General features: G+C 41.5%; 2 protein-coding genes across 4 annotated transcripts in view; one reads left to right on the top strand and one right to left on the bottom strand.

The window, feature by feature from the left end:
* LOC410270 (acetylcholinesterase) overlaps positions 1-16,704 on the bottom strand; it is a 34,338-nt gene that overhangs the window by 12,056 nt on the left and 5,578 nt on the right. The window contains exons 2-6 of one of the 3 annotated variants that reach the window (XM_393751.7): positions 12,668-12,871; positions 4,429-4,594; positions 1,212-1,537; positions 891-1,121; positions 273-564 (exon numbers count right to left, since the gene is read on the bottom strand). In XM_393751.7, the coding sequence (XP_393751.2) occupies positions 273-564; positions 891-1,121; positions 1,212-1,524 (836 nt within the window). In that variant the 5' untranslated portion in view covers positions 1,525-1,537; positions 4,429-4,594; positions 12,668-12,871. Of the gene's footprint in view, positions 1-272; positions 565-890; positions 1,122-1,211; positions 1,538-1,990; positions 2,388-4,428; positions 4,595-12,667; positions 12,872-16,704 lie in introns of those variants that run through there. The other 2 variants (XM_016914793.2, XM_006570334.3) reach the window with 2 other exon arrangements.
* Positions 11,321-15,929, top strand: LOC408320. Its single transcript, XM_016914797.2, has 7 exons — positions 11,321-11,325; positions 14,301-14,381; positions 14,478-14,554; positions 14,675-14,843; positions 14,941-15,132; positions 15,531-15,639; positions 15,717-15,929. The coding sequence occupies exons 3-7, from the start codon at positions 14,482-14,484 to the stop codon at positions 15,915-15,917; spliced, it is 744 nt and encodes a 247-aa protein (XP_016770286.1). The 5' UTR covers positions 11,321-11,325; positions 14,301-14,381; positions 14,478-14,481; the 3' UTR covers positions 15,918-15,929.

Raw genomic sequence — 16,704 nt, 5'->3', positions numbered from 1 at the left:
TATAAATATATATTATATATAAATATATAAATAATATAAATAATATAAATAATATAAATAATATAAATATATATATAATATATAATTAAATAATATAAATATATATTATATATAAATATATAAATATAATATATATAATATATATTTAAATAATATAAATATAATATTATATATAAATATATAAATATACTATTATATATATATATATATATATATATATATATATATATATATATATATATATAGAGGGAGAGAGAGAGAGAGAGAGATACCTTGAGAGAGGCGAAAGAAGGTGCATGGAAACTGAAACGGCACCAGCGCTCTCCCCGAACAGCGTGACGTTGTCAGGATTGCCGCCGAACGCGGCGATATTGTCGCGGACCCACTCGAGGGCCATCACCTGATCGAAGAGGCCTGCGTTCCCAGGAACGTCTGGGGTTCCGAAGTAGAGGAAACCGAGGCTGGCCACGCGATACTGCATCGAGACCAGGATCACTTTCTCCTCGGACACCAGGGTTTTGTGATCGTAAACGTCCAGGGTTGCCGATCCGGAATAGAAACCACCTACGCATAAAGATATTGCGCGATTCGAAAGAGAAAGACAAAGAGAAAGAGAAAGAAAGAGAAAGAGAAAGATATATATATATATAGAGAGAGAGAGAGAGAGAGAGGGAGGAAAGAAACTCTACTTTTACCTTGCGAGCAACGCTTATCTCGTTCGCAACACCTGTTGACGTTGTCCCTACAATGGACGAAAATACAACGACCGAGGTACTAGTATCTAGAAATAACCGCGGCGTCGAAAATAAAGCGTTTCCCGCGAGTGAGAAGTGTGAAGGAGCGTGGTCTCGCTGAGAAAAAGGCGTGAAACACAAAGGCGTGGAACTCACCACCGAATATCCATACCATAACAGCAGCGTTGGTAGGCCTGGGACGTGGAACGACGACGTTCACGTAAAGGCAATCCTCGCTCAACGGCGTGTTCGGATTCCACATAGTCGCGCCCGCGAACTCACCGAACACGGTGTCCAGAATTTGTACGCAGCTGTTGGGCAACGTGGTGGCGTTCAATATACCCGACCAACGTTCCGCTGGCCTTGGATGCCGAAACCTCAGGGATTCTGGGAACGAGGAAAACGAGTGATCCTTTTTTTCCCTCGTCTCTTGCGTCGATTTGAAGAGAGAAAGGAAGCGAGAAGGAACTCACTTACCGAGAGGTTTCTGCGCGTAAGGGATCCCGAACCAGGTGTCGACCTCCTTTCCCGTGGTGGCGGTCATGGTCTTACCCCTGACCTTGCCCTTTCTTGTCTGAACAATCAGTGGATCGTCGTTCGAATTGAGGGCGGCCGGTCTGGGCAATTCCTCGCCGCTTCGAAAGCTCATCGTATCTTCGTACGACATGTCCGCGTGATGTCTGCTTCTGTGGGACGGGGTGCACCTGCACACATCCAGCTGAACAAGCACCGTTAAGCTTAGCACCATCAGCACCTCGAACTTGGTCAAGGAATTTCGGTTTCTCGGCATCGTGTCTCCTCGCCTGAAAGAAAATTACCAACGCAAAGTAAAGGAGGCCTTCGTTGAGGCGATCTCTCGATTATTTTCCGTTCCGCGCATCTCTCGATCTCGTGTGTTTCCTATACGCGCCTCTAGGAGGAAATGTATCGTGACGTTTCTGCACGAAGGTCCGCGTTGATTGGTCATTTCCTTCTACGTGTTCCGTTTGCGCGGAGCGGTGGTGGTGCGCGCAGTATCGAAGTGTTACACGCGGAAGCGTTCGTGAGAGAAAATAGCGGATTAGCTGTCATCGAGAATGATAATTTATCATCTCGATCGTCCGTTTCCCTTCCTTTCCCGTAGGGAGGACGCGTATCCCACCTGCTGCTCGCCTTTACGTTTTTTTTTCACTCGAAAAAATCGAAAAACGTACGATGGAATTTTCTCGAAACTTCTCTTCTTTAAACCGTTACATTCGAACTCTGTATGTACTTACCCAAAATCGAACGAGACGAACTTTCTTCTTCCCCCAAGAACGATCAATTTCGAATTCTTTTTCGAAGTTTGTTATCCTCTCGCGAAAACAACGGGATCGGTTCCATTGACCGACGCGACGACGATTTAACGATAAAACGAGAAAGGGTGCGATTCGAACGAAGAAGATAGAAAGTCGGGACGACGCGAGGTGCCTTTCTATCGAGGCATCGACGGACACAGAAGCTGTGAACGGTGCCGACGTAAAAAGTTAGTTGTGCCCCCCTTGCCGTGGTGGCAGCATTGTGCAACCCGCGATAACTTACCGGGACAACGTTCGTTACGATCGTCAATTATTTATTTAGTCTTTTTCCCCCGCGATTTATCCTAGTTGTAAATTGTCTCCTTCTTCTTCTTCTTGTTCGTTGCATTCTTCTTCACACACGTGTATTAACATCGACGAAGAAAATGAATAATCCTTCTTTTCCGAACTTGTGATTCGAGGTTATTTTCGTTTACGATGCTGCGATAATCGAAAATAAAGAAAGTTCTACAGTGTTGGTTCGATAAAAAAAATTACAACAATTTCGATTTTTCCATTCGATCGATAAGAAAGATATAGAGAGAAAATATCGATTTGCACAACGAGAAAACGGATAAAACGCGAGAAAACGAATTTAAATGTTTCGATGTAATGGGATCGGCATCGTTGTGTATATAGTGTGTATGTGTGTGTGTGTATCAGTCAATAAACGCGGATGCCGTTCCATTACGTATGCGTTCGTACGTAACGAGCAATTGCCGCGAGTGTCCCGGAAAATTTGTCACGGCGGGTGGAAATCGAAACCGGTCGATTAAACTGGCAAAATCAAAAGCGTTGCCTCCTCCCGTTTTATCGCAACAGTGCAGCCGCGTTATCAGCCTCCGCGATTTATTCGTCGAAATTATTCGATAATTTGATAGAATGGGAGACATAAAATATTGCGAATCCAATCCTCTTCTTTCGACGAGAGAGATATAAATCGAAACGCAACCGATGAGAATATTTCTTGCGTAACGAATACACGCGAATTAACCTAAAAATAGGAAAATAATGGCGTATAAATCGTACGAAGGCGCGCACTCGCTTTTCGCAAAGTGGATCGTTCCCATAATTAATTACGCGTACGTTGCATAGAGATAGAGGAAAAATAATCGTTCTCTCTCTCGTAGTTTACGTTAATTTCGTTCTATGCGATCGTGCTCGGAGAATTATATACGCGCGTAGATATATATTTTTTTTTTTTTTTAAAGAATCTTGCTTTCGATTTTCAACATTTTTCGAAGAAGAAACGCGTTTTTCGAGATGCGATATTATTAATCGACTCCGTTGGACGTGAATGGGTCGACTCGGCGTACCAATTAGACCGGCAATCGGTATATAGAGAGGGTAACTTGGAGCTATTCGACTCTGTTCCAAATTAGTTACTTAGTTTTCTCGCATCTCTCTTCTTCTCGCCCGACGAATAGAGAGATCCGTTCCTTCGGTATTTTTCCCAGAGAGAGGAAAACGAAACGAGTGGTTCACGAATAGTGCATATTAACTAGATAAAATTAATTTTCAAATTTATACATAAAATAATAAATGTTTCAATGTAATGTGTAACAACTTAAAATTTTAAATCCTCTTTTTACAGATTAAACGAAATAAGCGTATATAGGGATACAATTAATCGGATAACCGATCGGTCGCGCCTCAATAATTGAAAAATATTTTGTAAATTTATTAAGAATAAATTATCAATAAATTTTTCTCTTTTTTTTTATAAATTAAACTTAAAGTCAAATAATTACTTTATATTAGAAATTCACGTAATGTAATGATTTTTTATGTGTTCCACGAATAAAGTAGAAACTTTTTATTTTTTTTTTTATTATAATGAGATTAAAATTAATTTAATCTTTATTGATATTTATGAATTAATTTTAACTCATATTATTATAATAATATTCTTAATTTTAGCTGACCATTTTTTTATTTCTTTCAATGAGTTTGAGCGATCGGTATATGTTTTCTTATACTGCTTTTTTTATAATTTTCAGTTTTATCTTTTTCATCGTTATTTCGTTAAATTATCTATATTTATATCGAATAATTTATAGGATTGATAAATAATTTTTTTTTCAATACTTAACTTTAATTTGCAAAATTCAAAGCGTTTTCTAAATTAATTACAAATTAATAAATTATTACTAAATTAATAAAACTTTTTCGCTATATTTTTTTATATATCGATTATTATGTATTATATTTAGCTATATCTTATGTTATATATATTTTTACAATGAAATGATAAATTATAATAAAAATTCTTTTTCTAAAAATTAAATTTCAAATAATATCAAAATTGGAAAAAAATAATTTACGCTATTCGAACCACCGTGTCGAATAAAAAAAAAAAAAGAATGAAAATTACTTACAGTGTTCAAGTCCAAATGCGGTGATCGAGGGGGGTAGTGTTCAAGGGTGAGGTAAACGGCGAAGACGAATGGCGGAGGAAAAGCCCTTCTTTCGATCCTGCGAGGGGCAGATCCGTTTCCCCGCCCTTCCGTCTACATTCCAAGTTCACGGATCATCGCCTCTTGGCTGCAACATCGGTGGAAAAAAATTGAGATCGGGAAAAAATTCGAAGGGAAAATCCCGAATTTCGAGCGAATTTAATGAGACCGATTCTAAGAAGAGAAAGAAGAATCGAGAAATTTCATCCAGGAGCAAAAAATATCGACAGAGATGGGGAAAAGTTATGTATCTTCCTTGGGAAAAATCTTTTCGAGACATCTCTCTTTGTATCTTCTCCGTTAGATGTCCTTATTTCCAGAGAATTTTCTTTTCTCCGTGATTATCGAAAGAAAACGAAGAAAAAAAAAAAAAGGAAAATCTATCGCAGAAAGGAAAGGGAGACTCGTTTTTTTAATAAAAGCAAGATACGATCCTAGTGCGGTACGCGGTACATCGGTACACCAGAATCTGCCCCATGAATTACGACAGGCCGGGCAAATAAACCGGGATATATACATGCGCGCGGAACAATCCAGGAATTTCTAATAAGCGTACGCCCCACTTTCGAAATTCATTTCAACGCCGGTGGCGGCACCCCCCCCCCCCTCCCGGGAACGCGGATAATGAATTTGGATCGCGTCGCTGAGATATTCGCTTCTTCCTCTTCCAACCGTTGACTCGGATAATTATCGACGCTCGGTAACTCGCGATCGTAACGAAAGTTTTCTTATTTTCTTATTTCGTGCGAAAAATTCGAAGGGAGTTAGCTTTTCAAAAAAAGCGAGAGAAAAGATGAAGAGGATTTTAGGGAAGGGGGGAGGAAGGGCGGCGGGAAAAGATTTCCCAAAGATTCATTTTCCGGATGGAGAGAGAGAGAGAGAAAGGGAATATCGCGCGACAGCACGCCACGGAAACAGAGAGAGTATTTATCGCGATGACAGTTACCAGCTTCCTGCCAGGTCCTGACCTCGCTTTGCATTCCACGCATGCGAAACAATCGCGACAGCTCACTTTGGCCCGCGGCGATGCAATTTCAGAGGAAGAAGAAGGAAAAAAGATTGCACATTTTCGCCATTACGGTAAATGACACGCGTAATTTCATTATCGATAATAATTTTTTCTTTGTACATAACAATGGAATGAAAAATATTATCTTGTAATTTCGTTGCATGCTTCGTTGCAAATTTATATACCGACAATTGAACGGTCGTATTTTATATCCGTATCTTATCTTCGAGTCACAATCTTAAAAAAAAAAAAATAATAATAAATCCCTCTCGATCTATTTTTCAGAGATGACGGAGAGAGAAAGAGAGGGGGGAAGGGAGGAAGATTTTCATCGTTGTGGTGTGGTAAGAAGCGTTTGGATCGTCCACGTAAAAAAAAGTTGAGTTTACGGTTCATCGCTTGTGTGGAAACAATGCTGGGCCGGCTTTTAAACGAAACTGCCACTCGTAATGGGAATCGTTGTTTCTCTCGTCGCCCGTTCGTCCTCGAAAAAACATTTAAACGTCACCAACGGATCGGTCTCGAAAAATATTCGAAAATTTTTATTCTCTACACGCGCACTTCTTTTTTCGATCGAGTGTCGAAAGAAGAAAAGTAAAATTCATAAAGCGCGAAGAGAAAGAGAGAAAAAGAGGTAGACTTCTTTATTTATTTGGCCGAAAAATTCGACCTCTAGCGCGAGTTTTTTTCTCGACCCATGGATTGTTTTCATTCCGGAAACTTTGTTGCGAAATTTGTGGATGGAACGAACGCTGTAAGGTCATATTTGTTTACGTGCCAATCCTCGATTTCCATCACCACTATCTCGCAATAATTATCGATTTATCTTTATCTTTTCTCTCCTCTCTCCTCCTCGCTTCTCCTCATTCAAAAAGACTGATTCACCGAGGACACGTACGACAGTGAAATTCTTTTCATTCCCATTCCCCTTATCTTATCTTTTTTCGTATCTCGTTAATAATAAATTAATTAACGATAAATTCCATCGATCTATTTTCCTTTTATTTTCTCCCCTTCTAAATCCCTCTATATATATATATGTATAGAAATAAACGATAAGAAAAGAAAGAGAAGGAAGGAAGGAGCGAAAGCAAGCGCAATAGAAGGAGGAAGAGAAAGACAAAGAGGTGGTTTGGGAACCGTAGTCGGTGGCCTAGAGATGTCACTGGGTTAGCGTGCTCATGGGCCATCCATAACCCTGATACACATACCAGGTTTTAGCCTGTCGTAGGATGGCGTGCACCATCCTGCGGATAAAACGGCGCATCCAACAAAGTTTCGCGTCCCACTTAACCCTTCTTTCTTTCCTTCTTTCATCTGCACGCGAATCGCGGACGAAGAAAGTGTCCGATCCTTGATAATTTCCTTCCGAAGGAAAGGAAAGAAAATTTATCTTTGTCTCGCGGACGGACGAGGAGAAACGGTGTCTCCTTCTCCTCGAAACAAATAAGCTTCGTAAGGGGGGGGGGGCGTGTATGAATTTTCGTCAGCGAATTTTCCAACGACGTAACGAGAAACTCGACCGAGATAAAACCAACGACAAACAAGCGGATTTAATCTTTGAAAATCCCTCTTCCCCCCGCCCCCTACTTTCTATCCGTTGATCATCCCGCTGAAACGCGGAATTGTCGGACGGATTGGAAAAACGATCGGTCAGAATATTTTTGCTCGGTCAGTCGGCGGACGAAATTGGGAGAAGGGGAGGGGGGAAGGAAGAAAGGAACAATACCGTGTGCAAGGTTATCCGAGAGGAGGAAAAAAAAAAGGAAGAAAAAAATTGGGGGGGAGGGAGAAATTGTTGATTTCGAGCGATTAAACGAAAAAGTGGAACGATGCAGGACGCGAGGAGGAGGAGAAGGAGGAGAAGGAGGGAGTAGCGGCATCGCCGCACACCGTCACGTGTCGGAATAATCGGACGGCCTGAGGCCAGGACTCCTCTCTCTCTCTTTCTCTATCTCTATCTCTTACTCTCTATCCCTCTGTTGTTTCCCCCCTTCGCACAATGCCGTGGAAATTTTCGGTGGTTGCATGAATTTGGCAGGAACAATGTATCACGTTTCGGCCTGCGAGGGGTATGACGATGATAATAGAGGTAGAGGGCAGAACCGCAACGTATCTGCAGTACAAGCTACATCGCTGCTTGCAACCGTATGCGCGCACATTTATGGGTTGGCGCGCGTACAAAGGACGTGTGTACGGACCCACCAATCGTGTAAGCGTACGTGTACGTGTATGGGTGGAGAGGAGCACGTGCAAATACACGGTTGGCGGAACAGCCACGGAGATCCAAAGCGATTATCTCTACGGTACAGTTTCTCTCCTATGTGCGCCTAGTAGATAAATTATATTCGTTCGATTCTCGGGTTTTTTAGGAAGCAATGAGCGATCCGGAGAAGAAATTCAAACGATGATTCGAGATGGAAAGGATCGAATAAAATTCGAAGGATTAGGATACCGAGTTCGGTGGCGATGATGATCCTTGACCCGATTTCTCGAGTCAAATATCAAGCCAACCGTTCGTACTCGTGTCCGAAGCTTGTCTTTAAGCAAGTCGTTAAAACGAAACGTCTCTCTCTTTCTCTCTCTCTTCCTCCCCTCTTCTTAAACCGCGACGGCTCGTTACCGTTTCGCGACTCGACTTCGACCAACCGCTTCTTCGGTAAGGTAATAATAATAATAAATAATGGGAGTCTCGTTTCGACGAACGAATAATTCGGATAGCTCTTTTCTTCCCGATTCTTTTTCTCGCTCTTACACATCGAGTTTTCAACGCAAATTGTATTATATAGAATACATGTATGCGAATATACGTATATTACTTAAATTAATATACGGAAAATTGACACAAGGGTTGGGTATTAATCAAAAAATAACTGGTTAAAAATTTCGAATAAATTTCGTTACTTTTAAGTAATTACTTACTAAAACGGTTGATATATTTATTCCCTTATATTATTATGGTCGATCCACTTTTCGTATAATCCCGGCCGTTCCATTACAATTACTCGCGATTATTATTATTATATTTTGAACGATAAATTATCGAGGCAACTTATCGAAGTAACTTTATTCGTAACTTCGCAACTATTAAATTTTCCCCATCATCCTCGGTTGACGCGAGTCACGATCGAAAGCTGGGAGTTTAAGTGCCAGCCCGAGCCAGACACCGAGATTATTATAGTTTCTTCGATCGACGCACGCTTTCTTTCTCTCTCTCTCTCTCTCTCTCTCTCTCTCTCTCTCTCTCTCTCTCTCTCTCTCTCTCTCTCTCTCTCTCGATAATTTAACGAGTCGATCGATTTGACAAGTAAACGATGATAAAGACGGGAGGAGGAGAGAAAAAGAAAGAGAGAGAAAAAAATATGGAAAGGTGTCGTCGCAGAGAGGTTTGCGGAAAAGCATCTCTCCACGCGGATTGAAAAAGCTGTTGGAACACGACCACGCGGCACGGATAAGGAGTGGAGTGTTAATCGGCAGGCTCAAAGGAAAACGAGATCCCGGTCTCCTCTCCTCCTCTTCTTTCCCCGAGAGGTTTTCGCTACTCGAGTCGATGCTCCTCCCCGCATTTAACACGGTTGAAAAAATATTTTCTGTTTCAGACGAGCACTTCGACACACACACGCACACACACAACGACTTTTTCCCCCATTCTTTCTAAACTTTCGATTCTTTCCAATCTTTCTTCTTCTTCGTTCGAGAGTTCACGGCGACGTTGGAATGAAAATCGTGAAAATGAAATGGAGGGGGGAGGGACGTTAACGTTGATCATTACGTTACGGGAGAGGAGAATCGAAGAATTTCGTATTCGGTTCGGAAACAAAGTTGCCTGTTGGTCGAATTTTCGATGCAGCCTTTCGAGGGAAGAGTTCACCACGGTGGCAATGCGTCGGAAACTGCTGCAGCCGCAATGCAGCTCCGGGTGCAAAGAAAAATCGTTCGTGGCCGGATGCACTTCTGTTCTCCTCCATTTTTTTCTCTCCTCCCTCCCCCTCCTATAATCCCGATTCTTACGCAATCGTCCATCGTGACGGACAAACTACCTTACCTACGCGGCAGTGGACGATTCCTCCACGAGTCTCTTATCGAAGAGTTCCAGAAAAGGATAAAAGATATATATATATATATATATATATATTTTATTACGATTTTGGTACAATTTTTTCGATTTCTATATAAGAATAAAGTCGATTAGATAACGATGTACAACCGGAATGGAGGAAAGGACGGCAGACGTTTCCATGTTCCACTTTCCATCCAGGTTTTACTCGGAATACGATCCGCCACGCCCGCCTTTTCCCTTTTTTTCACGAGATCGAATCGTCAAAGCGAAAAGGAAAGGAAAATGATGACGGGCGCGTAACGAAGTCGCCAAAAAAATTCGGCCTAAATTCGACCGAAGAGAGAGAGAGAGAGAGAGTGAGTCGTTCGATCTGCGCCCCCCGTTAGGAGAACAGAGACGGATGACGGGCGATCCAGAGTCTGGTCACGCGAAACGGTTCTATATAAACGGTTACGTGTCAGCCGGCACGGAAAGGGAAGGTGGTGGGGATAACTCCGCTAAGGGGATAGGAAAGGATGTATTAACCCGGTTAGATAAGGATCTAAGGAGAGAATGTGGCAGCGCGATGGAACGTTCTAAACGTTTCCAAGCTTGGTCCCAGTTCCAGTTACCTTCTTCCATTAAAGCAACGCGAGCCCCCAATATCCTCCGCGCCAGTTTACATTACCCGCCCCCCCCTCGCTCTTCGCCCCGTCCTAACTTTTTATCTACTTTCTTCCTCCCATTTTTTTTTTCTATTCTCTTCTCGCTTCGAGTAATCGAAGTATAAAAATTATCGCGGAAGAATTTTCGCAGACGCGCGCAGATATCCACCGCGGATATAAAGGCCAACGTCCGTATCGGACCGTTGATCTCGCCCCCCGCTCTCTCGTATCGTCTTTTTTTTTTTTTTTTCCCCACGAATTCGATGAATTTATTAATTTTTCAAGAGAGGAGTCGAGATTCAAATAATAAAGAGTGAGTATTTATTTCTTTGAAAATGTTGTAAATTTTATACTTTGATATTAAATTCCACTAAAATTGGTACTAATAATTGGTCTCCAACATTTGTTCAGATTCGACAAAGATGGCAAAAGTATCATAAGTTTTAAAATTGCTAAAAAAAGAAATGAACTTTGAGAAAATAAAATTAGCTCAAATTAGAAGATTTCGAAACGAGATTGATCGTATCCACGAAGGAATTATACAATAGATGGAGCAGAAATGAAAGCAGAATAATGGAGATATTAAATAAATAAGAAATCAAAAAATTGGAAGAGCCCTAAGATTCTAATAATTCAGAAAGAAATCTAATTATTTTATATTATCTCTAAGACATATGCGCGAAATCATCTCGAGTTGCCCTCCGCTGAAAAAGTCGTCGAGCGCAAAGGTAATTAATATATATATATATATATATATATATTAGTGGAGTAGTATAGTCTCGCTGGAAGAAGCGACTGCTCGCCCCCTTCCGTCGTTTCGAGGGAATTTGGACGGCGAGGAGGGGGGAGGACGGGAGAAGAGGGAAAAATTTCGCGTCACTTTCACCTACATCGCGGCGTGGTGTATATAGGCGATGTGTCGCGACGACAGACGTGTTGTATTTAACGTGGCGCATTGATTCGGTCGGGGAGTAGGTGAAAAATAGTCGTCGGACAACGGGAGGAAATGCATAATTGTGGAATCGAGCGTAGTTGGGTCACGGCTCCTATTTTTAGTCCGCCGCTGATTGCGAAGTTCTGAAAAGGAGAAGCAAAGGCCATCCAGCGTGTGCGTCCACCAACGTTTACATTAACCCGTCTCCCACCGCCGCTCTTTCTCTATCTCTCTCTTTTCTTCCGTCCATTTTATCTATTTCAACTATCCTTCTTTATCTCTCTGTCTCTCTCTCTCTTGCAAAGCATTTCGACCGTTGATATTCGACACAAAGTTAACTCGCGCTTGACCACCGCGCGTCCATTTTCTTTTTTTGTCACGTGTCCTTTCTGCTCGTCCAATGTTTATTTTTCTAACCTTCTTCTCTCTCGAGAGAGAGAGAAAGAACGTTAAATATTATTATTGGGTCGAGCTTCGGAATTCTTCTAGCCGTTTCTCTTTTTCCCCGTCGCGAAAAATTGTCGCGAGGAGGCGTTATATACACAGCAGAGTAATACGGGAGAGCGCGGGCGATAAAGAAGACGCTTCGAGAAGGGAAATTTTTTATTCGAATCTTTTGAAACGAGGTTCCACTTTTTTTTCAACGAGCCGCGCGATTCAAGCCTCTTATTTCTTCCTCCACCTTGCCGTATCGCGGTGAAAGAAGAAGAAAAAAAAAGTGCGTGGAATATTAAAATACGCTCTCTCCGTTTGAGCGAGGAAGAGGAATATTAAGAAAGAGAAGGAGAGGGAAAAAAAGCTGCTGCTCTCGAAAAGCGAGAGAAATGGGAGGGGATAAGGAAACTCTTTTTTTTTTTCTTCTCTACGATATTTCTAATTAAACTCGATCAAAGCGAAACCGAGCTACGACCTTGGCTCTCCTATTTAAGCCTGTCAAAATTTATTACCAAACTCGGCTACCCCAAAGTACTTCCATTAATCCGTGATCCCAATTTCCTTGATCCCGCCTCGATCTTATTCGATTCGGCTATTCGTAATATACTCGCGAGCCGAGATCCTTCCCTCGAGATCGACCTGCCCTCTTCTTACGCGGGACAAAGGAACAACTGGCAGGCAGAAGTTTCGAGTCCGCTCGCGGAACTGGCGGCGAGTTGTCCTTAATTAAAAAGTGGTTCCTCGCTAGTAGTACACACTTGTGGCGATGAAAGAAAAAAAAGAAAAAAACCAGTGTGACAGTGAAATCTCTATTTACACATGCGTGGGCACGGGACATAAACAAAACGTGGAAGAAATTCTTGTGCAAAATGCGTGCGTAGCTCGAAAGGAATATTGAAACGGACATTCGAACGATGGATACTAGCTCGAAACGAGATAGAGGGAAGAACTTATTTCGAGTAGAGCATGGTTGGTGTGATTTTGACGGGTTATGAACGAGTCGAGTAGGAGGAAGAAAGAAAGAAAGATTGGAGAGATAGAAAGAGAGGAGAATAATAATAATAGAAAAGAAAACTCACGAATTTGTATGGTAGCAATCACCGTCGCTGCCGATTCTCCTGGCCTGTGCTGTCCCCTGTCCAGCTCGACAACAGGCACCAGCGACGAGAACCGAATCTTTCCAAAAACCGAGATTTCTCTCTCCACGATCTCCCTCCTCCTCGACGATCCCGTGTTCAATGGCTCTTCGAATCGAGGGGTAAGAAATTCTTCTCTCTCTATCCCTGTTTAACGGTGGTGCTGGATCATTGTGTGTGTGTGTGTGTGTGTGTCGATCACGCGATACAATACCGGGGGAGGAAGATCGGCGGTGGGTCGACGGAGGAGGAACGACGATCTCGACGAGTCGTAAATTCTCGAGAACGGGGAGAGAGAGAGAGAGAGAGAGAGAGAAAAAAGAGAGAGAGGAATCGAAATAACCACGCGAAAAAGTAGGCCGGTTAACCGTTCAGGCCGCACTGACGAGTCGAGCCGTGCCAAGTAAGGGTGAACTGGCCTGGCATCCCCACTCGATTTTCACCCCCCACTCCTACCGGGATACCGGTTCCCTCTCCCGCCGTTCAACCCCCAGGCCGCTCCCCTCTTTCTTTCTTCCTCTCCGCCCCCGCACCATCTTCCGTCCTCCCGCTCTTTTTCTTCCTTCTCATCCTTTATCTCCCGATTTTTCCTCTCTTCTTTCCTTTCCTTTTCTCTCTCCTCCCTTTCTTCTTCCTTTTTTCTTTTCCTCACGTCGAACGCCACCACCGCTGTCGCCACCGTACGTACGCGCCGCTCTTTTCCTCCTTCCCCCCTCCCTCGCGCCCCCTAGACGCTCTTTTTGCTCTGCCGATCATTTCAACTTCGCCGTTAGGCGGGGATTGGTTGCGTTACAATATCGTCCGTCCAACTTTTCCATCCTAGGGGAAAAAAAGGAGAGGAAAGGAAGGATCAAGTTTTTTTTTCCCCCGAGTAATAATATAAATTTTCAGGAGATCCTTTCTTTCGTTCCGGGAGAATCTCGGGCTTTATCCGTTCACGGATTATTTATTATATACGTGTCGATAGTTTATTAGCCGGCTTACCTTCGAAGGCCTTGCCTTCGAACCTTCTGTCCAATAACCAAGTATTTTAATATAACGCCATAACGATCGATACCGCGCGAATTTCATGGCCACGCGAGATACAGATATCTTTCCGGATTTATATGGAGATTCATGGAGGTTCGTCCGTCGATGCGACGGACACATTTTTCTTTTTTTTCCCCGCCCTCTACCGAAAACTCGAAGAACAATCTCGCTGTTCGTATTCCTTTTTTTTTTTTTTTACGCTTCGTATCGCTTCGGCTCGTGACCAATCTATCGAAACGTGATAACGCGTATCGTGTGTATAATTATTTAACGAAACGCGGAACGAAAAAGAAGGAGAGGAAAAAAGAAAAAAGGGAAAAAAAAATTTGTCGATGTCGGAAATCTGGATGAATTATGCGCGCCGGTAGAAGATACGAGACACTTGTAACGAAAACAAACAATGTTATTTCGCGTCCTTGCCTTCCTCTCGATTTCTTTGTTTGTCAATTTAACGCAATCAGTCGACCGATCTTTTCCCCGATAACGACAACAAATCGGATAAGAGATCTTAAAAGTCAAGTGCACGATACTGTTTCCGTATATAAAGAACGATTTATCAACGAAACGGGCCTATTTCGAGAGACACACGAACAAACGGCGATTTCGCGATTTATCGAAAAGTAATATCGTGAGTATTTTATTTCTGAACGTTGGAAATAATTGTACCGTTTATCTTATTATTATCGATTCGACGGTGAAGAGATTCTTTCGTTTTCATTTTTAGCAAGATGCGCCTCTTCGTATTGCTTTTAGCCACCGTGTTGATCACCTGTCATGCGTCATCCGTGATCGAGATATATCGTAAGTGTAACAATTATATTTTCACTTTTTTCAACTTTGATCCAAATAATCTTAAACCGAATCGCGGATTATGGAAAATTGTTTTTTTTTTTTTTTTTTTTTCCCCTCCTTTGAATTAAGGAAACAACGAATACGACGAGTACGAGAACAAAGGAGGTCAACTGGTTGGATTTCTTGAAAAATTGAAGGAATATGTAAAAAATGGAAACTCCAAGCTTTGTATTCCCGTTCTCGATCCTCTTCAAATCAAGAATATGAGTATCGAATTGAACGAGAAGGGTTTGATCTCGTAAGCGTATATATGCGTTTCTAATTGAAAACGAAGAAATGTCGAATGACGAGCGTTGATTTTTTTTCTTCTTTTTCTTTTTTCTCTATTCGAATAGATTAAAAGGTATACTGAAGAACTTACGTTCCAATGGTTTATCCGATTACAAAGTGAATCAAGGCGATTTTATGCTCGCTGGTCTCAAAGTCGACGTCGGCCTTCTTTTCAATCAAATTAATGTTATGACCGACTACAATGTAACCGGCACACTCGTCGATAGTTTTTCCATCTTCGGTAATGGAAACATCCGGTAAGTCCTTTTTCTTTATTATTATTCGATATAGAATACGATCGAATATATATCTGTATAATCGAAATGGAATAGAATAGTTCGATAAAAGATTAGGTTTTATCTTTAATCTTTCGTGAATCGTTTATATATTTTTTGAAGGAGAAAAGAAAAAAAAAATATCTCTCGATATACGAGTAATCCTATCTTTGGATAAAATGGCGAAGCTTGAAAACTACAGTCGGCCCAGTAGTTTCCCGACATTACCGACGCGCGATATCGATGCAGATACCGTAGATTTCTACATTTCACGGATCGTATCGAGAATCGTTCTCTCGATTTATCTACTCTTTTTACAAACTCGAAGAGTCAAGATACGACGAAAAGAAATCTTATCTTTTTTTCTTTTTTAATTTCAGCGTGGCTATTAAAGGTCTTAACGTAACGGTAGACTTGAAATTGGGCGTGAAGAATAACAAGCTAAACATTTCGAAACTGACGTTCAATGTCCATTTGAAGGAATTCGATGTAAGTATCGTGTCGTTCGATAATAATACGTACGGATGAGAATCGAGACGATGAAAAAGCCTTACGATTTCTTCCAGTGCGCCATCACCGGATTATACAACGACGAGGAGGTGTCCAAGCTTTTGAGCAAAGCTATTACCGAGGTGTTACCCGGATTACTCGACGATTATCAAACTGAGATATCGAATTACGCGAGTCCGATTATTGCCAACACGTTGAACAACAAATTCCTCAATAATCTCTCGTTGAAAGATTTGATAGATATAATTAAAGGTTGATTTTAGGGGCGATTAAGTTTAATTAATTAATTAATTATCCGATGCGTCTAAGAAATAAATTCCAATATATAAAACAATATTCTTATTCCATTAATTCCAATGCAAGAACGGATCGTATTTCGAGCTATTCGACGAAAGTTAAATTTCGAGACCATTCGAGTTATTGAAAAAAAAAAAAAAAAGGACAAAAACGGTAAGACAATTGAATTGGATATTTCATCACCTCTGAACGCTGAATTAAAAGAAATTGAGAGATCGAGTTTGATATCGACTACGCTACTTTTACCGCCTTACTTCGACGCCAATTAAATACATACCGTGAAAGCAACGATCGCGAGGTAAGGTAAAAGTTTTTTTTCGAAGGCGAAGGAGGTTATGGAGGCAACAAAGAAATTTCTTCCATTTATCACGAAGTGTACGAGTCGCGACAAGAGCAACAAGTGTCCGTTCGCTCGATGAACCTAATTTTACCTCTCGATATCGAATTTCAAGGAGGAAAAAAAAATTCCCTTTGATCGCGTCGCGGACTATTTTCATTCGAGGCACGAGTCGGCAGGTGAAACAATAAAAACTTTGACTCTCTATCTCCCCTCTGTCGCGCCACAATTTTTCCAAGAACGATGATGCAATTGCGACACATAACGTTGTGCTATCATCATCAGCGTGTACAATGATAATCATATGACGCGTTCGCGAACGGTAATAAATTTTTCTTTATTATTCTTTTCTTTTTTTTTTTTTTTTTTTAAAAATCGATAAGAAAACGATCGTTAACTCGAAATTGTTT

The sequence above is a fragment of the Apis mellifera genome, linkage group LG11 (genome assembly GCF_003254395.2).
Source record: "Apis mellifera strain DH4 linkage group LG11, Amel_HAv3.1, whole genome shotgun sequence".
In the NCBI taxonomy this organism is placed as follows: Eukaryota; Metazoa; Arthropoda; class Insecta; order Hymenoptera; family Apidae; genus Apis; species Apis mellifera.
Note: the sequence above shows the minus strand (reverse complement) of the source record. Positions and strands in the feature narration are given on the sequence as shown.